At 44.4% G+C, this 17,909-nt stretch overlaps 1 protein-coding gene across 8 annotated transcripts in view; it reads right to left on the minus strand.

The window, feature by feature from the left end:
• FAM13C (family with sequence similarity 13 member C) overlaps window positions 1-11,300 on the minus strand; it is a 103,178-nt gene extending 91,878 nt beyond the window's left edge. For 7 of the 8 annotated variants that reach the window (XR_008320310.1, XM_053312769.1, XM_053312771.1 and 4 more), the window contains exon 1: window positions 10,673-11,300. Coding sequence is in view for 6 of the 8 variants with exons in the window: in XM_053312769.1 (XP_053168744.1) it covers window positions 10,673-10,734 (62 nt within the window). In the remaining 2 variants the exon portion in view is untranslated. The remainder of the gene's footprint in view (window positions 1-10,672) is intronic. The other variant, XM_053312774.1, reaches the window with a different exon arrangement.
• Between the last annotated feature and the right edge of the window lie 6,609 nt (window positions 11,301-17,909).

A 17,909-nucleotide genomic window follows, 5' to 3' on the forward strand; every position in this document is an offset into this window, starting at 1 on the left:
AAACCTTCCTCTATTGTGCTACACAGTTCTGCAGAGCTCAGATTTGGTGCTGGCTGACTGCCAGCCCCAAACCTAAATGTTTTATTAGAATATAGTAATAAAATATATAGTCAGGGTGGAGTTTCTGGAGAGTAGAAAAGTGTCTTTCCTCCTGAAACAATCCTTCAGAATACAAAGAGGAGAGGTTGTTCTACTCATGACATACATGCTTCCAGTTGTAAGTGCCTACAATTCAGAATACTTAGAAGTGATCCTCACAATCGCTCCAGAAGGCTACCCCCTTCTGTGGGGAGGAAGCCCGAAAGCTCACCTCCCCGCAGATGATCGCTGCCTCCTCCCTTGGCAGCCAGATTGTCCTCCCACATGATTACCGGCTCTGTCACGGAGTCGGTTGGGGCTGTGGGGATCAGGAGCCACCTAGCCCCCATTCTGGGGACCTCCCCCCCCAAATGCTGGGAGGCTTGTTGTAGCTTCCTCGTCGGGGATCTCCTTATGAGTGGGGCAGGGAGCCGTTCTGTGGCAACTCACGATCAGGGAAGCGAGGTTAGCTCCACTAACCTCATCTAAGGGGAGGGGGAATTAGAAGGGCTAGCAGTCAGAAGCCGTGTGGCTCCCAGTGCTGCACACGACTACGCAAAACTGGGGTGGGCTCCCCTTGCCCGGTTTTGCATGGATGTGAGAATAGCCTCTTAGTATATAAACTGTTAAGAGATTTAAGCAGACAATTCCCTCTCCCCCACTTCATTTTTTCCCCAGTTGACACCACAGCATGGCTCACATGCTCTTTCCAACCTATAGGTCCTGAAAGCTCACAAGTCTTTTTCAGATCACATTTGTTTTTAGTTATTTTTTGTTTAGTTTATATGTATATACTTCTGCATACTTTAGGGTGGGGTGGGGAACCTTGGCCCTCCAGCTGTTGTTGAACTACAACTCCCATCATCCCCATTATTGTGGCTGGGGATGGTGGGAGCTGTAGTTCAAAAACAGCTGGAGGGCCAAGGTTCCCCACCTCTGCTTTAGGGAGTCCTGTGAGTACTTGGAAAGAGGGCACCACTTTGCTTTTGGATGCCCGTTTTACTTTCAAATTGATAGGAATTGAGTCTCTGAGGGAATGACCTTTTGCAAGTCCCATTTATTTATTGGGGCTTCAACAGGAGAAGTTCACACTAAATGTACCTGCTAATTTTCTCTTATTAAAAAACTGGCAGAAGAATATGCTCGACTGATACCAATGGGGAAAACTTTCAGTATAGTTTCAAATTAACTGAAATGGAAACAGATGGAACTTTTAAAAAAGAAAAAAGAAGATCAAATCCTTGAAGATACTGAAGGTCTAAAACAAAATCGTAGGGGAGAAAGAAAAGATAAATATTTAACCTGATTAAACACTGACTACAAAATAAGAACATTCTTCACTGCAATCCCAGTAGGAGATAGCAGTAAAGCATACAGAAGATTTCCATAGCCATTCATCAAAACTGACCTGTCTCTTCCAGACTGTTAATTCTCCGCAAATACTGCACCCCCAACCCACGTTTACATTTCAAAATGTTTCAAATTTCCTCCTGGAGGAACCTATTACTAATTTGAGAAGCTCTCTGCAATATGGTCAATTCATCAGTTACTGACAGTACCTAGTCTATTTAGGAAAATGACAAATTTATATTCTGCTACCATCTTTCGTTAAGAAAATGTCAATGTCTTCCTCTCTTCCTCTAAGATCTGCTGCTGATACAGTTTAAAGATGCACTCGCTCAGTCACCTAACACTCCAAAGTTAACCTGCCTTATTTGTTAGTGAAACGTCCATTTAGGATGCTTCTGGTCAGGGCACATCAAAATTGTTCAGATACTTCCACGTCACCTAGAATCCTGAAATTTGACACATACATAGTCAAGAACACCCTTTTTTACTAGAATGACATGAAGTGACATGAAATCACTGCTGTCAGCAGTGTGCAAGATTAGGGAGGGAGGAACAAGGACAGATGTATGGATGGAAAGCTATCTATCTATCTATTTATTTATTTGTAAACCACTTTGGAAACTTGAGTTGAAAAGCGGTATATAAATATCCGTTGTATTGTATTGTATTGTATTGTATTGTATTGTATTGTATTGTATTGTATTGTATTGTATTGTATTGTAAGTGTATCCTAAGATGGTTATAGTACTTTAACACTACCTAGGAATAGGTCTTTGGTATATACAGTAGCTCATCCAAGGCACATTGGTGGACCTCCTGAATAAGCTACTCAACAGTACTACTCAGGATTTACTCTAAAGGACTACTTAATTTCAACAAGATATCTGTCAATTAATTTAGCCAGGATTTCAGCATCTGATTTTGAAAAATACGGATGTGGTATATTTTGCTACCTAATAATCAAAATTTAAGGATTTTACACTAACCTTATGCAGACTAAATTATGCAGAATTTACATTATGCAGACTAGTGCAGAGGAACCCAGGACATGAGACAGAACACTGAGATATGGAAATTACATTGCTCAGGAGTGGCCCAGGGTTTCTGGGCATCTCAGGCAAAGCACAAAATGCTACCTTACCTATCTGCCCCCAATGCCTGAAACATTTAAATGGGGTGTGGGTTGAAAAGAGGAGGTTGCTTGCTGGCAGCCCCTTCTTGTCACCACAGCCACCTTTCAAAGCCTTGAAAGGGGGATGAGGAGATGAAGCTCCTAGGAGGCAGCTCTTCTGCTTAACCCATGTTCCAAAGCTTTCCATCCATACATCTGTCCTTGCTCCTCCCTCCCTAATCTTGCTTGCTGCTGACAGCAGTGAGCACCTCCTGGAGCTTTCCTAGACAGCAGGCTTTACTGCGGGTTTTCTGTGAGGCTTTACTGCGAGCCTGAAGCTGCCTCAAAAAACCAATGCAAAAATTGTTATTTTTTTTTTACCCTGGATATAAATCGGGCTACACTCTAATGCGCAATTTTTTAAAATCCCAGATTCTGTGTGAAGAGCTCCCTGATATCTTTCAGGGACTTTGGCTGATATGTGAATGCACACCTCCATTCCAGGGAAGATGCAAACTAAAAGCCAGGTGTGAAAAACTTCCTGGGACCCACCACCAGAGCCAAAGATGGCAACAGACAGAGAGCAGACTTTATCATGGGATTAAGAGGGGTGAAATACTGTGAAATACGAGGCATATCAGATATTTCAAATTTGCCCAAAATCCTGACCAAAAAAAATGGGATTTTTTTACCCCAGACATAAATTGGACTAAGTTCCGGTGCTCAATGAAAAACCTAAATCATGTATGGAGTACTCCCCAATAGCTCACAGTGACTTCGATGTAAATCTAGATGATATGTGAACACACACCTGCCCTTCCAAAATAAAATCGCTGTCTGGCAGGGCTCCATGGCTGGGAGCCACCATCTGCAGTGTGCCAGAGGTGGGAGGAGAAAAGGTAGAGAGATAAATGGATGGCACAAGTAGTGATGTAGTTGCAAATTCAGAAGTGCAGGCACTCTCCATGATAGTTCCCACGGCCATGCCCACTCCAACAGCCAGAGAAGTGGAGAAGTACCGGCATTCAGCCCCTGCATGTCTCCCTTCTACTACACCCTAGGCACAGGCTGCAGGTGCCACACAAGGTGGAGGGCTGCTGGCTACCTTCCCTCTTCACGCGGAGTCCTTGCAGTCTTGCAGGGGTTGCATGAGAATTTATTGATACATTTTATTTAAAATACTTATATCCTGCCTTTCAGAGCAATACTGCCCAGAGCAGCTCACAGCAATAAAACAGATAAAACAATATAAAGTGACTACAACTCAGTTATAACTAGACCCAATTAAAACCAAATTGACAAATTAAAAACCCACTAGAAGGGGCAAGAATAAAAAAATTTAAAGCCTCTTGAAAAAGATAATTCTTTCAATGTTCTTTAAAATGCTAAAGGAGGGAGCATGGTGAAATAGGGATGTGCCCGAACCGGTTTGCCGCCTCAGGATGGAAGCACCAAACTGGTTCAGGAGGGCTCACCCAACCCGGTCCGGTAGGGCAGGGATCGGTCCCTTTAAAAAGGAGGAGCTTGCCTGCTCCTCCATCGCCCCACCTTCATCCAGAATGAGTGCTGGTGTGATTCCTTGTTCCCAGCAGCCTGCGCACCGGCACCGCAGGGGCAGTTGGGACGAGGAAGCTGCACGGGGCAGCAGAGAGCAGGTAAGGACCTCCTCTCCTCTTTCTTAAAGCTCTCGCTCCCCTCCCCACAGCGCCCAGCCAGTTCAAATCTCACCCAGACTGGTTCAGTGACGAACCAGTGCTTAAAGCTTGGTTTGTGTACACCAGGGGCATAACTATAATAGGGCAAGGGGAGACAGTTGTCTGGGGGCCCACTGCCTTGGGGGGGGGGCGCAGAGGCAAGTCACATGACTGACTCCCCCAGCCACACACCCGCCCAGGCTTCCTTCAGTTGTATTCATCCTCCAAAATGGATGTGAGTGTTAAGACCTGGAGCTACCAGAACAGCATGTCTTTCTCTAGTACCATTAAATGACTTGCATCGTCCACAATTTACAAAACCTCTTTAAAAATAATTTCGGATGATGTTCTATTGTGGCACATAGGGGGTGTGTGTGTGTGTGTGTGTGTGTGTGTGTGTGTGTAAATTTTACTATGCTTATTCAGCCTTATTTAAGATTTCTTTGCTGAGCTTCAGTTGGGGGGGGCATTTTAAAATCTTGTCTTTGGGCCCACTCCAACCTTGCTACGCCCTTGGTGCATACCCTTAGCAGCCACCCCAGCTCCTCCCACTTTTCCTCACCACTTTCCACTCTTTGCCTGTTCAAAAAGCAGAGACTGGACCAGCAGGAAGAACATTTAATCACTCCCTTGAGCTCCAACTTCCATTCCTGTTGAACAGAGGATGGGATTTGTCAGGGAGGGAGGAACAACAGGCAGCAACAGTGGCCAGTGCACCACAAAAAATTATGTTTGGAGGCAGAGTGGGAGATCTGGAGTTAGGGGCAGATCTGCATTGCCAGCCATCTACCACCACCTCTGCTAATCTGCCACTTGAGAAAACCACGTCACCTCATAGTGTGACATCCCACTGTTATCTCTTCACACCTTTGAATTAGAATTAGTTTGGGCGGAGAGATTTCCAGTAGCCATTGGGAATCGCTATTTAAGCTCACAGAATGAGAACTATATTTATTAGTAGATGTGTGTGCTCACCACACACATATTCTGTAATATCATCCAGATGGAAATAAGCCAGCTTGACCCAAAAATGTGGACATAAACCATAAAAATAGGAGCCTCAGCCTACCAATCAGGGTCATTAAATTCTATAGTTTGCCAGGTACAATGTCCTCCCATAGGGCCTTTCTATAATGTAGCCTAGTAATTAATTTTCCATTTTCCTCCTCCAACACTGGAACCCTGACTGAACTATCAGCTAGATCGACATAAATATTGCATTAACTGCTCATACATACATCCCTTTGGCCATTTAAGAATAAATATATAATCCTTTTGGCTATCCATGTGTACTTATGCATATTGTCAAAGTAGCTGATGTGCAGCGATTGGGGTACAGATGTGCAAACTTTCTGGCTTTATGGAAATGCGGTTTCTTTCTTTGAGGGAAAACACAACACTGCCTAGACCCAGTGGATCTGGCAGTAGCAGATCCACTGCTGGTTCTCTATGAATGTATATTGAATATGCTCAATCGCGTGCTCAAAAATACTACTCAATATATGTATTAGCAGGAAGGTTGCTACAGTTTGTATCATGCCAGCACCACTTGGCTACCTATGTCCAATCTCAGCACCATTTAAAACAGAGATTCGGATATGAGTCCTCTCCTCTTCTCGTCTCCATCTTTCCCCACAATCCTTGAAGCACTACATCAATGGAGACTCTTTTGCCTGCTCTGAGAACAGGACTTGAGGAATAAAAATGGATTGCCATGCAGCATTACTGAGAACCAGAGCACACATTATTTGGCCATACTGATGCCAGCAAAAACAGCATCCCTGCTGTTAAGTACCCTTCTCTTAACATACTGCAGGTTTTAGCTGCCAACAAATAGAAGGTGATGGCAACTCATATGGGGCTCTCGACATGAGAGTGGCCATTCATGCAGTAGGATATTGTCTATACATTATAGCTGAGATGAATTCACCACAGCGTTGCCATCTTCTGTATCATCTCCATGGCTATGGTAACATGCACTCTGGTCCCAAGTGACCTTAGGTGAAAATGGTATGCCTGTATTACATACATATTCCTTTTCCCAACATAAGTGTATCCACTTCTGTTGCACAGGAATATCATACAGTGAACCATGGAGGACCTCTATGCATGGAGGCAAACTATAAGGAACCATCAGAGACAGTCAATGGATATTAGCAACAGCAATAATGAGGAGTCCAGCAGTCCAGAGAAAGATGTGTTTAGCATGGAGGACATCATCAGAATATTCGGCTTCACTGAAAGTTGCAGACTGAAAGGTGTAAACTGTCTTGAGCACCTTTGGGACTATGTTGGGTAACGTGGGTGCTAGCCAGGGCAACAAGGTACTTCTGGAAGTACTTCTGCCAAGTTGGCAGCACTGATAAAATCTTGCTGCATGCTTTTTACAGAGCTCAAGCTTGCTACACAAAAGTAGCATTTTCATTCCACAGGAGATTTGGTCTCCAGTTCTTTACTCAGAGAACCTTCTGTCAGTGCAAGAACCAAAATGTGTGGGGGCGCGGGGGCGGGGTAGCTCCTTACAGCTTCTATATATCCCAAATTCTGGGAATATTTTAACCTTCAGCAGAACTAAAATGTAATTAGAGCTCATCTGAAACTAATCACCATTTTTCACAAGTGACACAAAACACCTTCCCTGCCAAACACACACCTCCCCTTTTCAGTATTTCTTGTAAAAATGTAAGTTTATGCATTGCAGTGTCCTCATTAGCGAAACCCTAAGTTGCCCTCACTAACATGATCATATAGTCAAAAATCTGATTGGCTATGAAATACTGTGATATCATTCGGTTCACTACATGATCCCAAACTGGCTGGGAGAACTAGGTGACTAAAGAAGGAAGAAGGAAGAAACACTAGTTGAGGGCAAATCTCAGCAAACCAACAGCAGCCAGAAGAAGCAATGACACCAAATGGTGTGAATACTGTACTTACCTTTTCCTTTCCAATCTAAATGTTTTTTTTAGGGGAAAATTCTATCCCATCACAATTTTCTACATAAAAACTGTAATTGGAGACTATTAGATGTAGCTTTTGCAAAAATGCCTGTACCACAGAAATGAAAAATAAAGCATGTTTGCTGTGTAGCATCAGCCTTGTCCCTGGCTGTCATCATAAACATCGCCTCTCTGCAGTGATTTCACATTACTGTGTAGTAACAGGAAGCATTCCTACAACACCCACTAAGATAAAGCAGAGGTACAAATGAATAACCATATGAAGGGCAAAGATAAAGAGTGCCCATTGCGGATAAATTAAAGCGCTAAAAAGGGGTGGGGGGAGTTTGCCACACTCTTATGTCCTACAAAAAGAGTAACTGCTTTCTTCATTTCAAATCTTATTAACCAAAGATGAAAAATCCACAGGCTGAAGCAAGAAGTTAAAATATTCAATAAGAATTCTAGAAGTGATTCAATCACATTTAAGCACTTTTAAGGTCCATTGATTTAAGTGAGAGAGAGAAGCTTCACTCTGTCCAGCTAAAATAAATAAGACTGCAGAACACAACCCTAGACATTCAGGAGTTAGTGTGTCTGGTGGGGCTTTGAGCATGATTTGTCCCTGTGAGGAAGAGGCACGGAGCTCAAGGGAGCCCTCTTGCTTCCATGAGGCTTCTCTTCCCATGCCACTTAGCCACACATACCGTGTTCCCCCGAAAATAAGACAGTGTCTTATATTAATTTTAGCCCCCAAAAATGCACTAGGGCAATTAGCGGTACATCAGAAATTACTGCTAGGTCTTACTTTCGGGGTAGGTCTTACTTTCGGGGAAACAGGATACATGGCCACACAGTGCAGCACACTGGCCATTACACAAAACAGAAGGCCCATGCATGCCTTCACAAAGTTCATCCACCCATCCTCTCCTCCTTGTAGCCCTAGCCTACAAAGGTTACTACAGGCCCTCTGTAATGAAACCAGTATGGGCTTCCTCCAGGCCACTATGCATGGCTTCCACCAAGGCCTCACTATAGAAGGGGAGGGGGTTTGATCACCAACCGGATCCACCTTCTCAGCTTGGATACAGAGGCACTCTTCCGGGCGGATGTCCAGGGCCTCCACACCCCCTGGGGGCCCCCAAATCTTCTTTAGTCTTCCCAGGGTGATGTGGTTGCCCCGCTGTGCTGGGCAGCCAAGAGGGACTGTTACCTGCGCCAGGAGGCCGGGCATGACCTCTGCTACAGCGACCGAGTGGGGAGTGAGGTATGAAATATGTGGGATGGGAATATGCTAAGTTGTGTGTTGAAAGGTTTCTTCTAGGGCATATTTGCATACACATATGTTTTTATATTCTTACATTCTTGTGAGTTCAGTTGCTGTTTGTGCCCTCAAGAATCCATGTGTTAACAATATTGTGTGTGTCACGGGGTATGCGTGTGTAGCAGGATGCTGCTTAACTTGCGGGTGGGGCTCCAAAGGCCTTTAGCTCCAGGCTCCCAAATTACCTAGGTGCACCTCATATCTAGGCTAGCTCCTGGTCTGGGGCCTTGCCTTCTGCTGCCGTGTTCTCCTTCTCTGACTCCTCAATCCCCCTCTCAGACACCTACCCACATTCCCGAGAGCCTTGTGAGGGTTTGCTTAGCTCTCATAAGATGACCTCCTGTTGTCGCGGGACTTGAGGCAGGGCTCGTGTGCCGACTATATCAAATGAATAAAATAATAAATGTATCAACATTGCTCCAGCAACCAGATTGCCCCAGCTAATCTCCATGCGGCACTTGTGACTTTCTTTCACCTCCAGCTATGCTAATTCTTGTGGAGGTTCTGGGATGGTGGCATCCTGAGCTTCCTCCACTGGGCCTCTGGGCGAGTCACTCCTTCCCTGCAGGATGAGTAGAGACGATGTCAGGGGCTGTGACACCAAACATCCAAGGTGCATGTGGGTCTCCCATTATGTATAATGGCCAGTGCACTGCAATGCAAGCATGCCAGGGGTCAGCTGGCAAGAACCTGCTATTGAGCCCTCTACCAATCTCTGCCATTAGCTTTATAGGTGGCCTCTGGCTTCAGATCCCACTTCTGTCAATTACATGGGGGGGGGGGCGGTACTGGCCAACCTTCCCACTAGGATGTTGCAAGAATTGTTGAGATAACGTATGGACACGAAAGTGCTAAACACTAGCTGGTCTATATATAAAATTAGTAGATACCCACTGTAAAGAGTTCCGAGAGCCACAGTCTCTGATAGTGTGCTGTACCACCAGGTTGGGGGGGGGGGCTCTGCATTCCCCTCTTATTTGTCTCCAGTCTCTGGTATTTGAAGATATACTGCCTCTGAACACAGAGGCTCTATTTAGCTATCATGGCTGATAGGAGATACTTCCATAGGCAGAGTCTAGGTGGAGCAAGCAGGAGGAGTTTGGGGTGGGTGGAGCTAAAGGAAGGTGTAGTGGGAATGGTTTGGCTGTATAGATGGGACTTAAAGAAGCCCACTTTTCAGAGGTGTCTGCCACCACTGGCACTATATAATTACTATGACTATTCAAAAACATATTATCTCTCTTGCAGCTCCTTAGTGAAGGGATCGCTCATAAACAACCGTTCTTTTTTATTCCCATGATTTTTGTAATGGAAAATGTGCTTCACACATAAACAAATCCATAAATTGCTTCCCTTCTGCTGACCTTGCTGAACCCTCATATTTTCAAGCTCCAGAAATATAACAGAGCCTAAAAAAACCACTGATGCTAAAAGAGACCACAATAGTGAGGCACAGTACATGCGTCTGACAGCCAGAAATACAACTAATAACCCCTGGAATCGTCAAATAAGAAAATTACACCTTGGGGGGGAAAGCAGCAGCAGATTCTATTTGCAAATGCTGGTGCTACTCCCCTACAATTAAAACATAATTAAAAGCATGCTTTAAAAAAGATATTGTGCATTAATTTCCAAATCGAAAAATAGAATGCGCCTAACCTGTATTAATTCGGGGGGGGGGGTGCTCAAAGCATGCTTGGGGGGGGGGGTTCTCACCCTTCCTCCTCCTTGCTGACATTTACGGTAACTATGGATCATGTGCTACTAGAAACCTAACATTCTTGCTCATTACGATTACGAGTAACTGGATTTAACGCTGTTTCCTCACGAGGAGTGCCCTAACACAAACTCTCTCAATCACACAGACGCAGAACCGTGCAAATTAAAGCAGGAAGAACCTTGCAATCGACAACAATGCTGACATCGTAAGGTTGCCCAACGCTTTCAGCTGCTCCACCCCCTGCACGTCGAGATTGTTCGCATTGTGTTGCAATTAGGCAGGTTCATAAATTTAATAATAATAATTACCGGAGGAGGCATTTTAAAAAGAGAGAGGATACAAAGGGCTTTAAAAAAAAAAAAAGCCCTCGCGTATCAATTTTCCCTCTCTGCTGGCAAAGCATATCATTGCAATTCATAATGGAGTACAGTGAGAGCTACTGAAAGCAGCACTTACTCTGGCAAAGCAGGGCTGTTGAAGGAATTATCCTGGATGCTGAAGCAGAAGCAAGAAAACATCAGAGACAGATCAGCAAGGCTGGTGGGCTTCTCCCTGAATCCTTTTCAGCAGTGGCAGCACATAGAGAGACATGGCACGGGAAAAGGCAAGATTATGCTGTAGGGTGTTTGTGTGTGCGTGTGTGTGTGTCTATGTGTGCTAGCTCCTCTACACACAGAAGACTGTATCCTGGGCTCTTCTGCACATGCTCACAATCAACGTACCCCCTGGGATTTAGCCGTGTAAGTCTTCACTCAAAACCACAACGCCCATCAGGCATTGCTGCTGAATGAATATAGAAACAAGACTAGCCCAGCGAGCGAGGGAGGGAGCTGAGGAGATCGCCACGCGCGTCTAGGCAGTTAAATGGCTACTAGGATGACTGGAGTAGCCCCATTGATCCGAGCCCTTGGCGGCCGCGGCGCTCGCAAGGTGGACTCTCTGCTGCTCGGTGTCACATGTTGTTCCCTGTTAAATGCGACGAAGCAAGGGCTATTTCTTCTGGATGAGTCATCTTCGGAGATTCCCTTTGCAGGTCCTGCTTTTAGCGCGAGATCCCTAGGACAAGCTATGTGGCGGGAGAGGATCCCACACGGCTTCCAGAAAGCGCGCGGGGGGGGGGGGGGGGCTTTGTTGCCACTAGACAGAGGCGCATTCAAGAGGCAAAGTTGCTGCTGTTTTGTCAGAAACGGGGGGGGGGGGGGTCATCCTTCTACCGTACACACATATGCTATGCAATGCTTTGGAAAACAGAAGTAAAAGTTGTAAACAACGAAAACAGAACTGTAAAATAGAACTAAAAACGGATTCGAGTTAAGAAACTTATTAAAAACTGTACCTCTGGAGAACAATCTGACTGTATTCTGCACTGGTCTTTTAAAACAGGGGAAATGAAAATAAAGATGGGGCTCTCCTTCATGTTTTCCCACACTGAATCATGTTTTTCCCTTGAATTGTTTCAAGAATAATCCAAAAGCGCCCGTTTTTAGAGCCGCCACCTAATGACACAGCAGGGAAGTATCTTGCCTAGCAAGCAAGAGGTTGCCGGCTCAAGTCCGGGCTGAAACACCTATATGGGCAGCAGTGCTATAGGGAGGTGCTGAAAGGCATCATCTCACACTGCGTGGGAGGAGGCAATGGTAAACCCCTCCTGTATTCTACCAAAGACAACCACAGGGCTCTGTGGGCGCCAGGAGTCGAAATCAACACAAAGGCGCAACTTTACCAGTTTTTAGAGCAGAAAAGGCTCCCCAGGGCAGCAGGAATATTGTATAGAGATAGTTTTAAGAATGCAGCCACAGCTTTACACTACCCCTGGAATATTTATTTATTTAACGTATTAAGAACATAAGAACAGTCCTGCTAGATCAGACTCAAGACCTATCTAGTCCAGCATCCTGTTTCACACAGTGGCCCACCAGATGCCTTCAAGAAGCTCACAGGCATATTTGTATACCACCCACAACTTATGTCTCTGACCATGTGTGAGTTCTGACCATACTGAGCTAGTCAATCTGTTTCTTGTTTTTATTGATAACACTCTGAACTGCTTTGGATATGTCTAGTAGTAAAGCAGTATATAAATATTTATTTATTTATTGTTACATTTATATACCACCTTTCATTAAAACAATCCTAAGGCGGTTTACAGCAAAAAATTTAAACACAAGATGGTAAAAAAGACACAATTAAAATATTAAGTGAAAAATATTAAACAAATCTGATTTAAAAACTTAAAACAAAAGCATCAAAGCAATACAGAGTACAAAGAGCAGCAGCAGCAGCGAATCAAATAAATGCCTGGGCAAAAAGCCAAGATTTTACACTCTTTCTAAAAGCTGTGATGGAGACCGAGGAGCAAATAGCCACCGGGAGAGCATTCCAGAGTCTGGGGGCAGCAACAGAGAAGGCACTGTCCCGCATGCACGACAGCCGAACTTCCCTCATTGTCAGCACCCAGAGCAGAGCCCCCTCAGATGACCTCGTCAAGCGGGCAGTAACGCTTGGGAGCAGGCGGTCCCTCAGGTATCCCGGCCCAAACCGTTAAATATTGTAAATGAATGGATACGTCTTGCAAAGAAGTGCGGATGAAGTGGCCTCACATGACCAGGATAACATAGAAGAGGTCATATGAGAATGGAGTTCATCCTTTCTTTGTCATTACACGGACATTGTTCATGTAACCCCGAACAAGGGGTTGGTGAGGGGATTGTTTAAGTCTTCCACCATCTCCCAGTTTTGTTTCCCTTGTCTCTCTCTTCCTCTTCTCTCTCTGTTGTCTCTACAACTGTGTCAAACTTTGATTTTGAACTCCTTGCAGCAAGGGCCTCTTTAATTAGTGATGCTGGCGCTACCAAAGTCTGCTGATTACTACAAAGAATTTCCCATAATGCGCTTTACTCATGTGAATACTGTAAATATTGAAAAAACAGATTCAAAATAAATGACCCATCAAGTTGCAATTTTCCTATATTCAAAACAAGAGTTTCTTCCTTGCCTCTCCTCTCCTCTATCTCTGTTAACTCTCTCACTGTCAAAATCCAGACACTAAACTCCTTGGGGCAGTGACTTCTCTCTCTCGCTTTTTAAATTATTGTACTCTTTAAAGTGCTATGTACTTTCAGGGCTATGATCTCCATTGTGATTTGGAATTTCCTAGGAAGGAGTGCCAACATTATTATTATTATTCTTTCTTGTTTACACAGTCAGACAGGTGTTATTGACTGGTTTGTTTTATCCAGACATCAAGTCCTTCCCAAGGACCGGGGATGGCTGAATTTTATCATCAATACTGTTGTTATTATTATAGATATCATTGCAAAATATAGGCTGTTCCCAGTGAAGTTGCCTTATGTAATTGGCTGATGGTGATTTTTGTGTCCCCTATGGTGTTGAGGTGCTCTTCAAGGTGTTTTGGAATTGCACCTAGGGCGCCAATTACTCCTGGGATTATTTTGGTCTTCTGCCACAGCCTTTCAATTTCAATTTGTAGATCTTTGTATTTTGTTATTTTTTCTATTTCTTTTTCTTCGATTCTGCTATCACCTGGTATTGCTATGTCAATTATCTTGATTTGTTTCTCTTTCTTCTCTACTGCAGTTATATCTGGTGTATTGAATGGCAGATGTTTGTCTGTTTGTATTGAAGGTCCCATAATATTTTTGCATCTTGATTTTCTACAACTTTTTCAGTTTTATGGTCACACCAATTTTTGGCTACAGGTAGCTTGTATTTTTTGCAGATATTCCAGTGTATCATCCCTGCTACCTTGTCATGCCTTTGTTTGTAGTCAGTCTGTGCGATCTTTTTACAACAGCTGATTAGGTGGTCACCATAGTTTTGTATAAGTGCATTATAAAATTAGCAGTTTTATTTTCAATCCCCTTCCTAATGATCCCTAGCAATGGAATTGGCCTTTATCACAGCTGCCACACATTGAGTCGACACATTCAACAAGCTGTCCACCACGACCTCAAGAGCCCTCTCCTGCTCATTCACCGACAGCTCAGATCCCATCAGCGTATTCTTTAATAATAATAATAATAATAATAATAATAATAATATAAACTTTATTTGTTAGCTGCCCTATAACAAATTGGAATATAGGAAGCTGCCATATACTGAGTCAGATCATTGGTCCATCTAGCGCAGTATTGTCTACACAGACTGGCAGCAGCTTTTCCAAGGTTGCAGGCAGGAATCTCTCTCAGCCCTATCTTGGAGATGCCAGGGAGGGAACTTGGAACCTAGATGCTCATCTCCGAGCAGCTCCATCCTCTAAGGGGAATAAGAACATAAGAACAGCCCTGCTGGATCAGGCCCAAGGAGGCCTATCAAGTCCAACATCCATTTTCACACAGTGGCCTACCAGATGCTGCTGGAAGTCTACAGGCAGGAGTTGAGGGCATGCCCTCTCTCCTGCTGTTAGTCTATGGGTTTTGGGAGGTTAGGTTCCTCAAGTCCAAAAAAGGGCAAAAAAAGTAGGGATGAAGCAGAAATAAGTGAAATAACATATTGTGCCATGCTCTCTAGGTCTCCATCTGTCCAGCAGTGCTCCCCCACAATTCCTCCAATTTCCCACAAAAAATTGCAGGGACATTTTTTATTATAAGAAAGAGCCACAAAATGGCTATGTCCTGCAAAATGGTGGCCGTAAATGACATTGGAAGTCATTTCCAGACACCCAGGAACCGCGGATAGGCAAATTTTTGCCTATTTTTAGAACCACAGATAATGAGATTAGGTCTCTGTTGCCTGACCGTGGATACATGAAACCATGGGTGCTGGGACCATGGATAATGAGGGCCACCTGTACCATGAAGCCAACATGGCTCTCCAGAGTATACATCAACTGAAGAGAGTCTCTTGGTTTGATTTAGAGTGGAAGATCTACATGTGAGGCCTGCCCCTGCTTACATTAAAGAATTTCAAAGATATGTCTAAGCTGCCTTGAAGATTTGCATGGTGGAAAGGCAGGATACATCTGTGAAGAAGAGCTCTGGTTGGAATAATCCAGTAGAGTCAATTTATGTTTCCCTCCAAAATTTTCTGTTATACAAAGGGATGGTTGGTGGTGCAGCAAGCTCCTCTGTCTAGGTAAATTTGTTACATTTGTGATTGACAACCAGCAAGCAACCAGTAAGGTTCAGAGTCCTAACTAAACCTAACCCTGGAAGGAAAGCACACATTCTCCTGTATTTCTATTCCAAGGCAGAGGGTAGGAAGAAAGGTTGTATGGTTAATACTTCTAGTCTAAACTCAGTACTAGGAGCTAGATGAAACTGTTTTGTTTTGTTTTGTTTTTCATGCCTATAATTTCCCTCTCAACCATTAATCCCCTGTTCCTGTTTTCCTCCAATAAAAATGTTCTAATTGTTAAGTTGCAGTGAGCTGTTGGTGTTTGAATGCTCTGAGGAGTTAACTCTCTCCCACAGGCCTGCCACTTGGGCATGTTATTTTCTGGGCACTCAAGAGTGGGAAAGACTTAGGGGCTTGATTCCCAAGGTGACCGGAGCCGTCCTCATTGTGTCCAGAAAGGGTGAAGGTTCAAGGAGGTGGTGGCAGGTGGGTTCTGGCAGGCAGTGAAGTGGGGGTTCATAAGGTAGAAGAAGTTGTTAAATTTAAAAAGGGAATATGCCTTGTTTCAATAAATACTATTCACTAGTTGTTTGTAATTTTGACTTTCTGTTTTAAAGTTATGCCTGTACCTTTTTTGCACAACATAGGTTGCTTAGTTGACTATCGTGACAATTTGAAAAGCCTAGTATTGGTACAAAATGGTGGCGGGGGCGGGGGGATTTGCTTCTGGTATGCTCTCTTACCATCTAGGGGCCCCACATACAGTAATACAAAGACACTTGTCAAGGCCCTCTTCAAATCTGGAGCCAGTCCTACAGCTTAATCAGATAAAGCAGCTATTCCTGGAAGCCCACATGCACCAAATGAGGCTGGTGTCTCAAATGATAAATATATTCATTGATATTTCCTCCACTTCACCTCCTTCCATGAATTGTCCTGTTTCTATAATGGGTAACTTTCAAATTATTTGATCCTAGTATTGGTCTCTAACATGAGATTTCCATTTGAGCTATGTCAAAATGCAGGGGTGAGTGTTTCAAAAACATTTTGGCACCGTCTCTCAAAGGACCCCACCTTTTGGTAATGAGGGACTTGGAATGTCACAGAACAACAGCAACAGATATTTATATACCACTTTTCAACAAATATTCCCAAAGCGGTTTATATAGAGAAATAAAAATAAAGATGGATCCCTGTCCCCAAAGGGCTCACAATCTAAAAAACTGAACAGAATTGTTCAGGAGGAAAGGAACACTACTTGCTGCCCAGGCTGATCCCTTTCTCACCACATTGCTCCCACCTTGTTCCCTTTCTTATCATTGCTGTAGAATTCCCACAGTGCAGCACAGCAAGGCAGGGAACATCCTCTTTCCTTGATGCTGTGTGCCTGCCTAAGCAATGGGGGTTCTTCCTCTCCTTTCCTACATAAATTTAAGCGGAGGCCAAAGGACTGGCCTTGTTTGCCCTAAGTGATTGTGTCAGGTAAATCTGATTGGTTATATGGCACAATGACATCTTATTCCTAAAATGATCCCTGTTTGCTTGGGATCATTGAGGGAAGAAAAAAGCTCAGGCAAGGAAAAATGATGCCAGAAGTTGCGTTCCCACGTAACAGCTAACCAAAGTTAAAAGTGGCTGAGGTTGTAACTCCAGTACGTTCGAACATGTGAAACCGGGGTTACGGGCCAAAAGCAACTTCTGGTTTGCCTTGGCAAACTCCAAATTGTACCCTTGGTTATCCCTAAGGTTCGCCGCCAAGACCTGAGGTTTTTCCACTGAACCGTTTTCATTTGACTCCGGATGCAGCCATAATTGAGGTTTTGTGCCTTTTTTTCAAACCACAATCAAGGGAGGCAGCGCAGACCCGCCCAGGGACTCAGCTCCTCTACGCACATTGTAGCTTTCGTCAGCCACCTTTCGGGGAACAAGCCTGTCAACATAATCCTGTTTGGAAGTGGTTCCACTCCTACCTCGAGGCCCATTCCCAAAAGGTGGTGCTGGAGGACTACTGCTCAACCCCTTGGCAGTTATGCTATGGGGTTCCACAAGGTTCAGTTCTTTTCTCTATGCTGCTTAACATCTACATGAAACTGCTGGGAGAGGTCATCAGGAGATTTGGCTTGAGGTGTCATCAATATGCAGATGGCACTCAGTTGTATCTTTCCTTTTCATCAGACGTAGGTGAAGCGGTACTGTCCTGAAGCGGTGCTTGGATGCAGTAATAGACTGGATGAGGGTGAGACTGAGGCTGCAACGCAATCCAGAAAAGACAGAAGTTCTGTTGGTTCCAGGGGCGTAGCTATAATTGAGTGAAAGGGTTCAAAGAACACGGGCCCCGAGCTCCTGAGGGCCCTCTAGCTCCACCCCTCTCTATTTTCTTCATTATCTCCCTCACTCTGGGGGGCCGCCAGAGAGAGGGATGAACACGGGGCCCCACTCTCCTAGCTATGCCCCTGGTTGGTTCTTAGTCTCTTCCTGGGTGAATGATGTTCAGCCTATTCTAGATGGGGTTGCACTCCCTCTATAGGACCAGGTTAGCAGTTTGGGGGTGCTCATTGATCCAGCATTGCACAAGAGGCTCAAGTGGCCTCTGTGGCTCGGAGCGCCTCTTATCTGC

This window comes from Hemicordylus capensis, chromosome 3 (assembly GCF_027244095.1).
Source record: "Hemicordylus capensis ecotype Gifberg chromosome 3, rHemCap1.1.pri, whole genome shotgun sequence".
NCBI classification, from domain to species: domain Eukaryota; kingdom Metazoa; phylum Chordata; class Lepidosauria; order Squamata; family Cordylidae; genus Hemicordylus; species Hemicordylus capensis.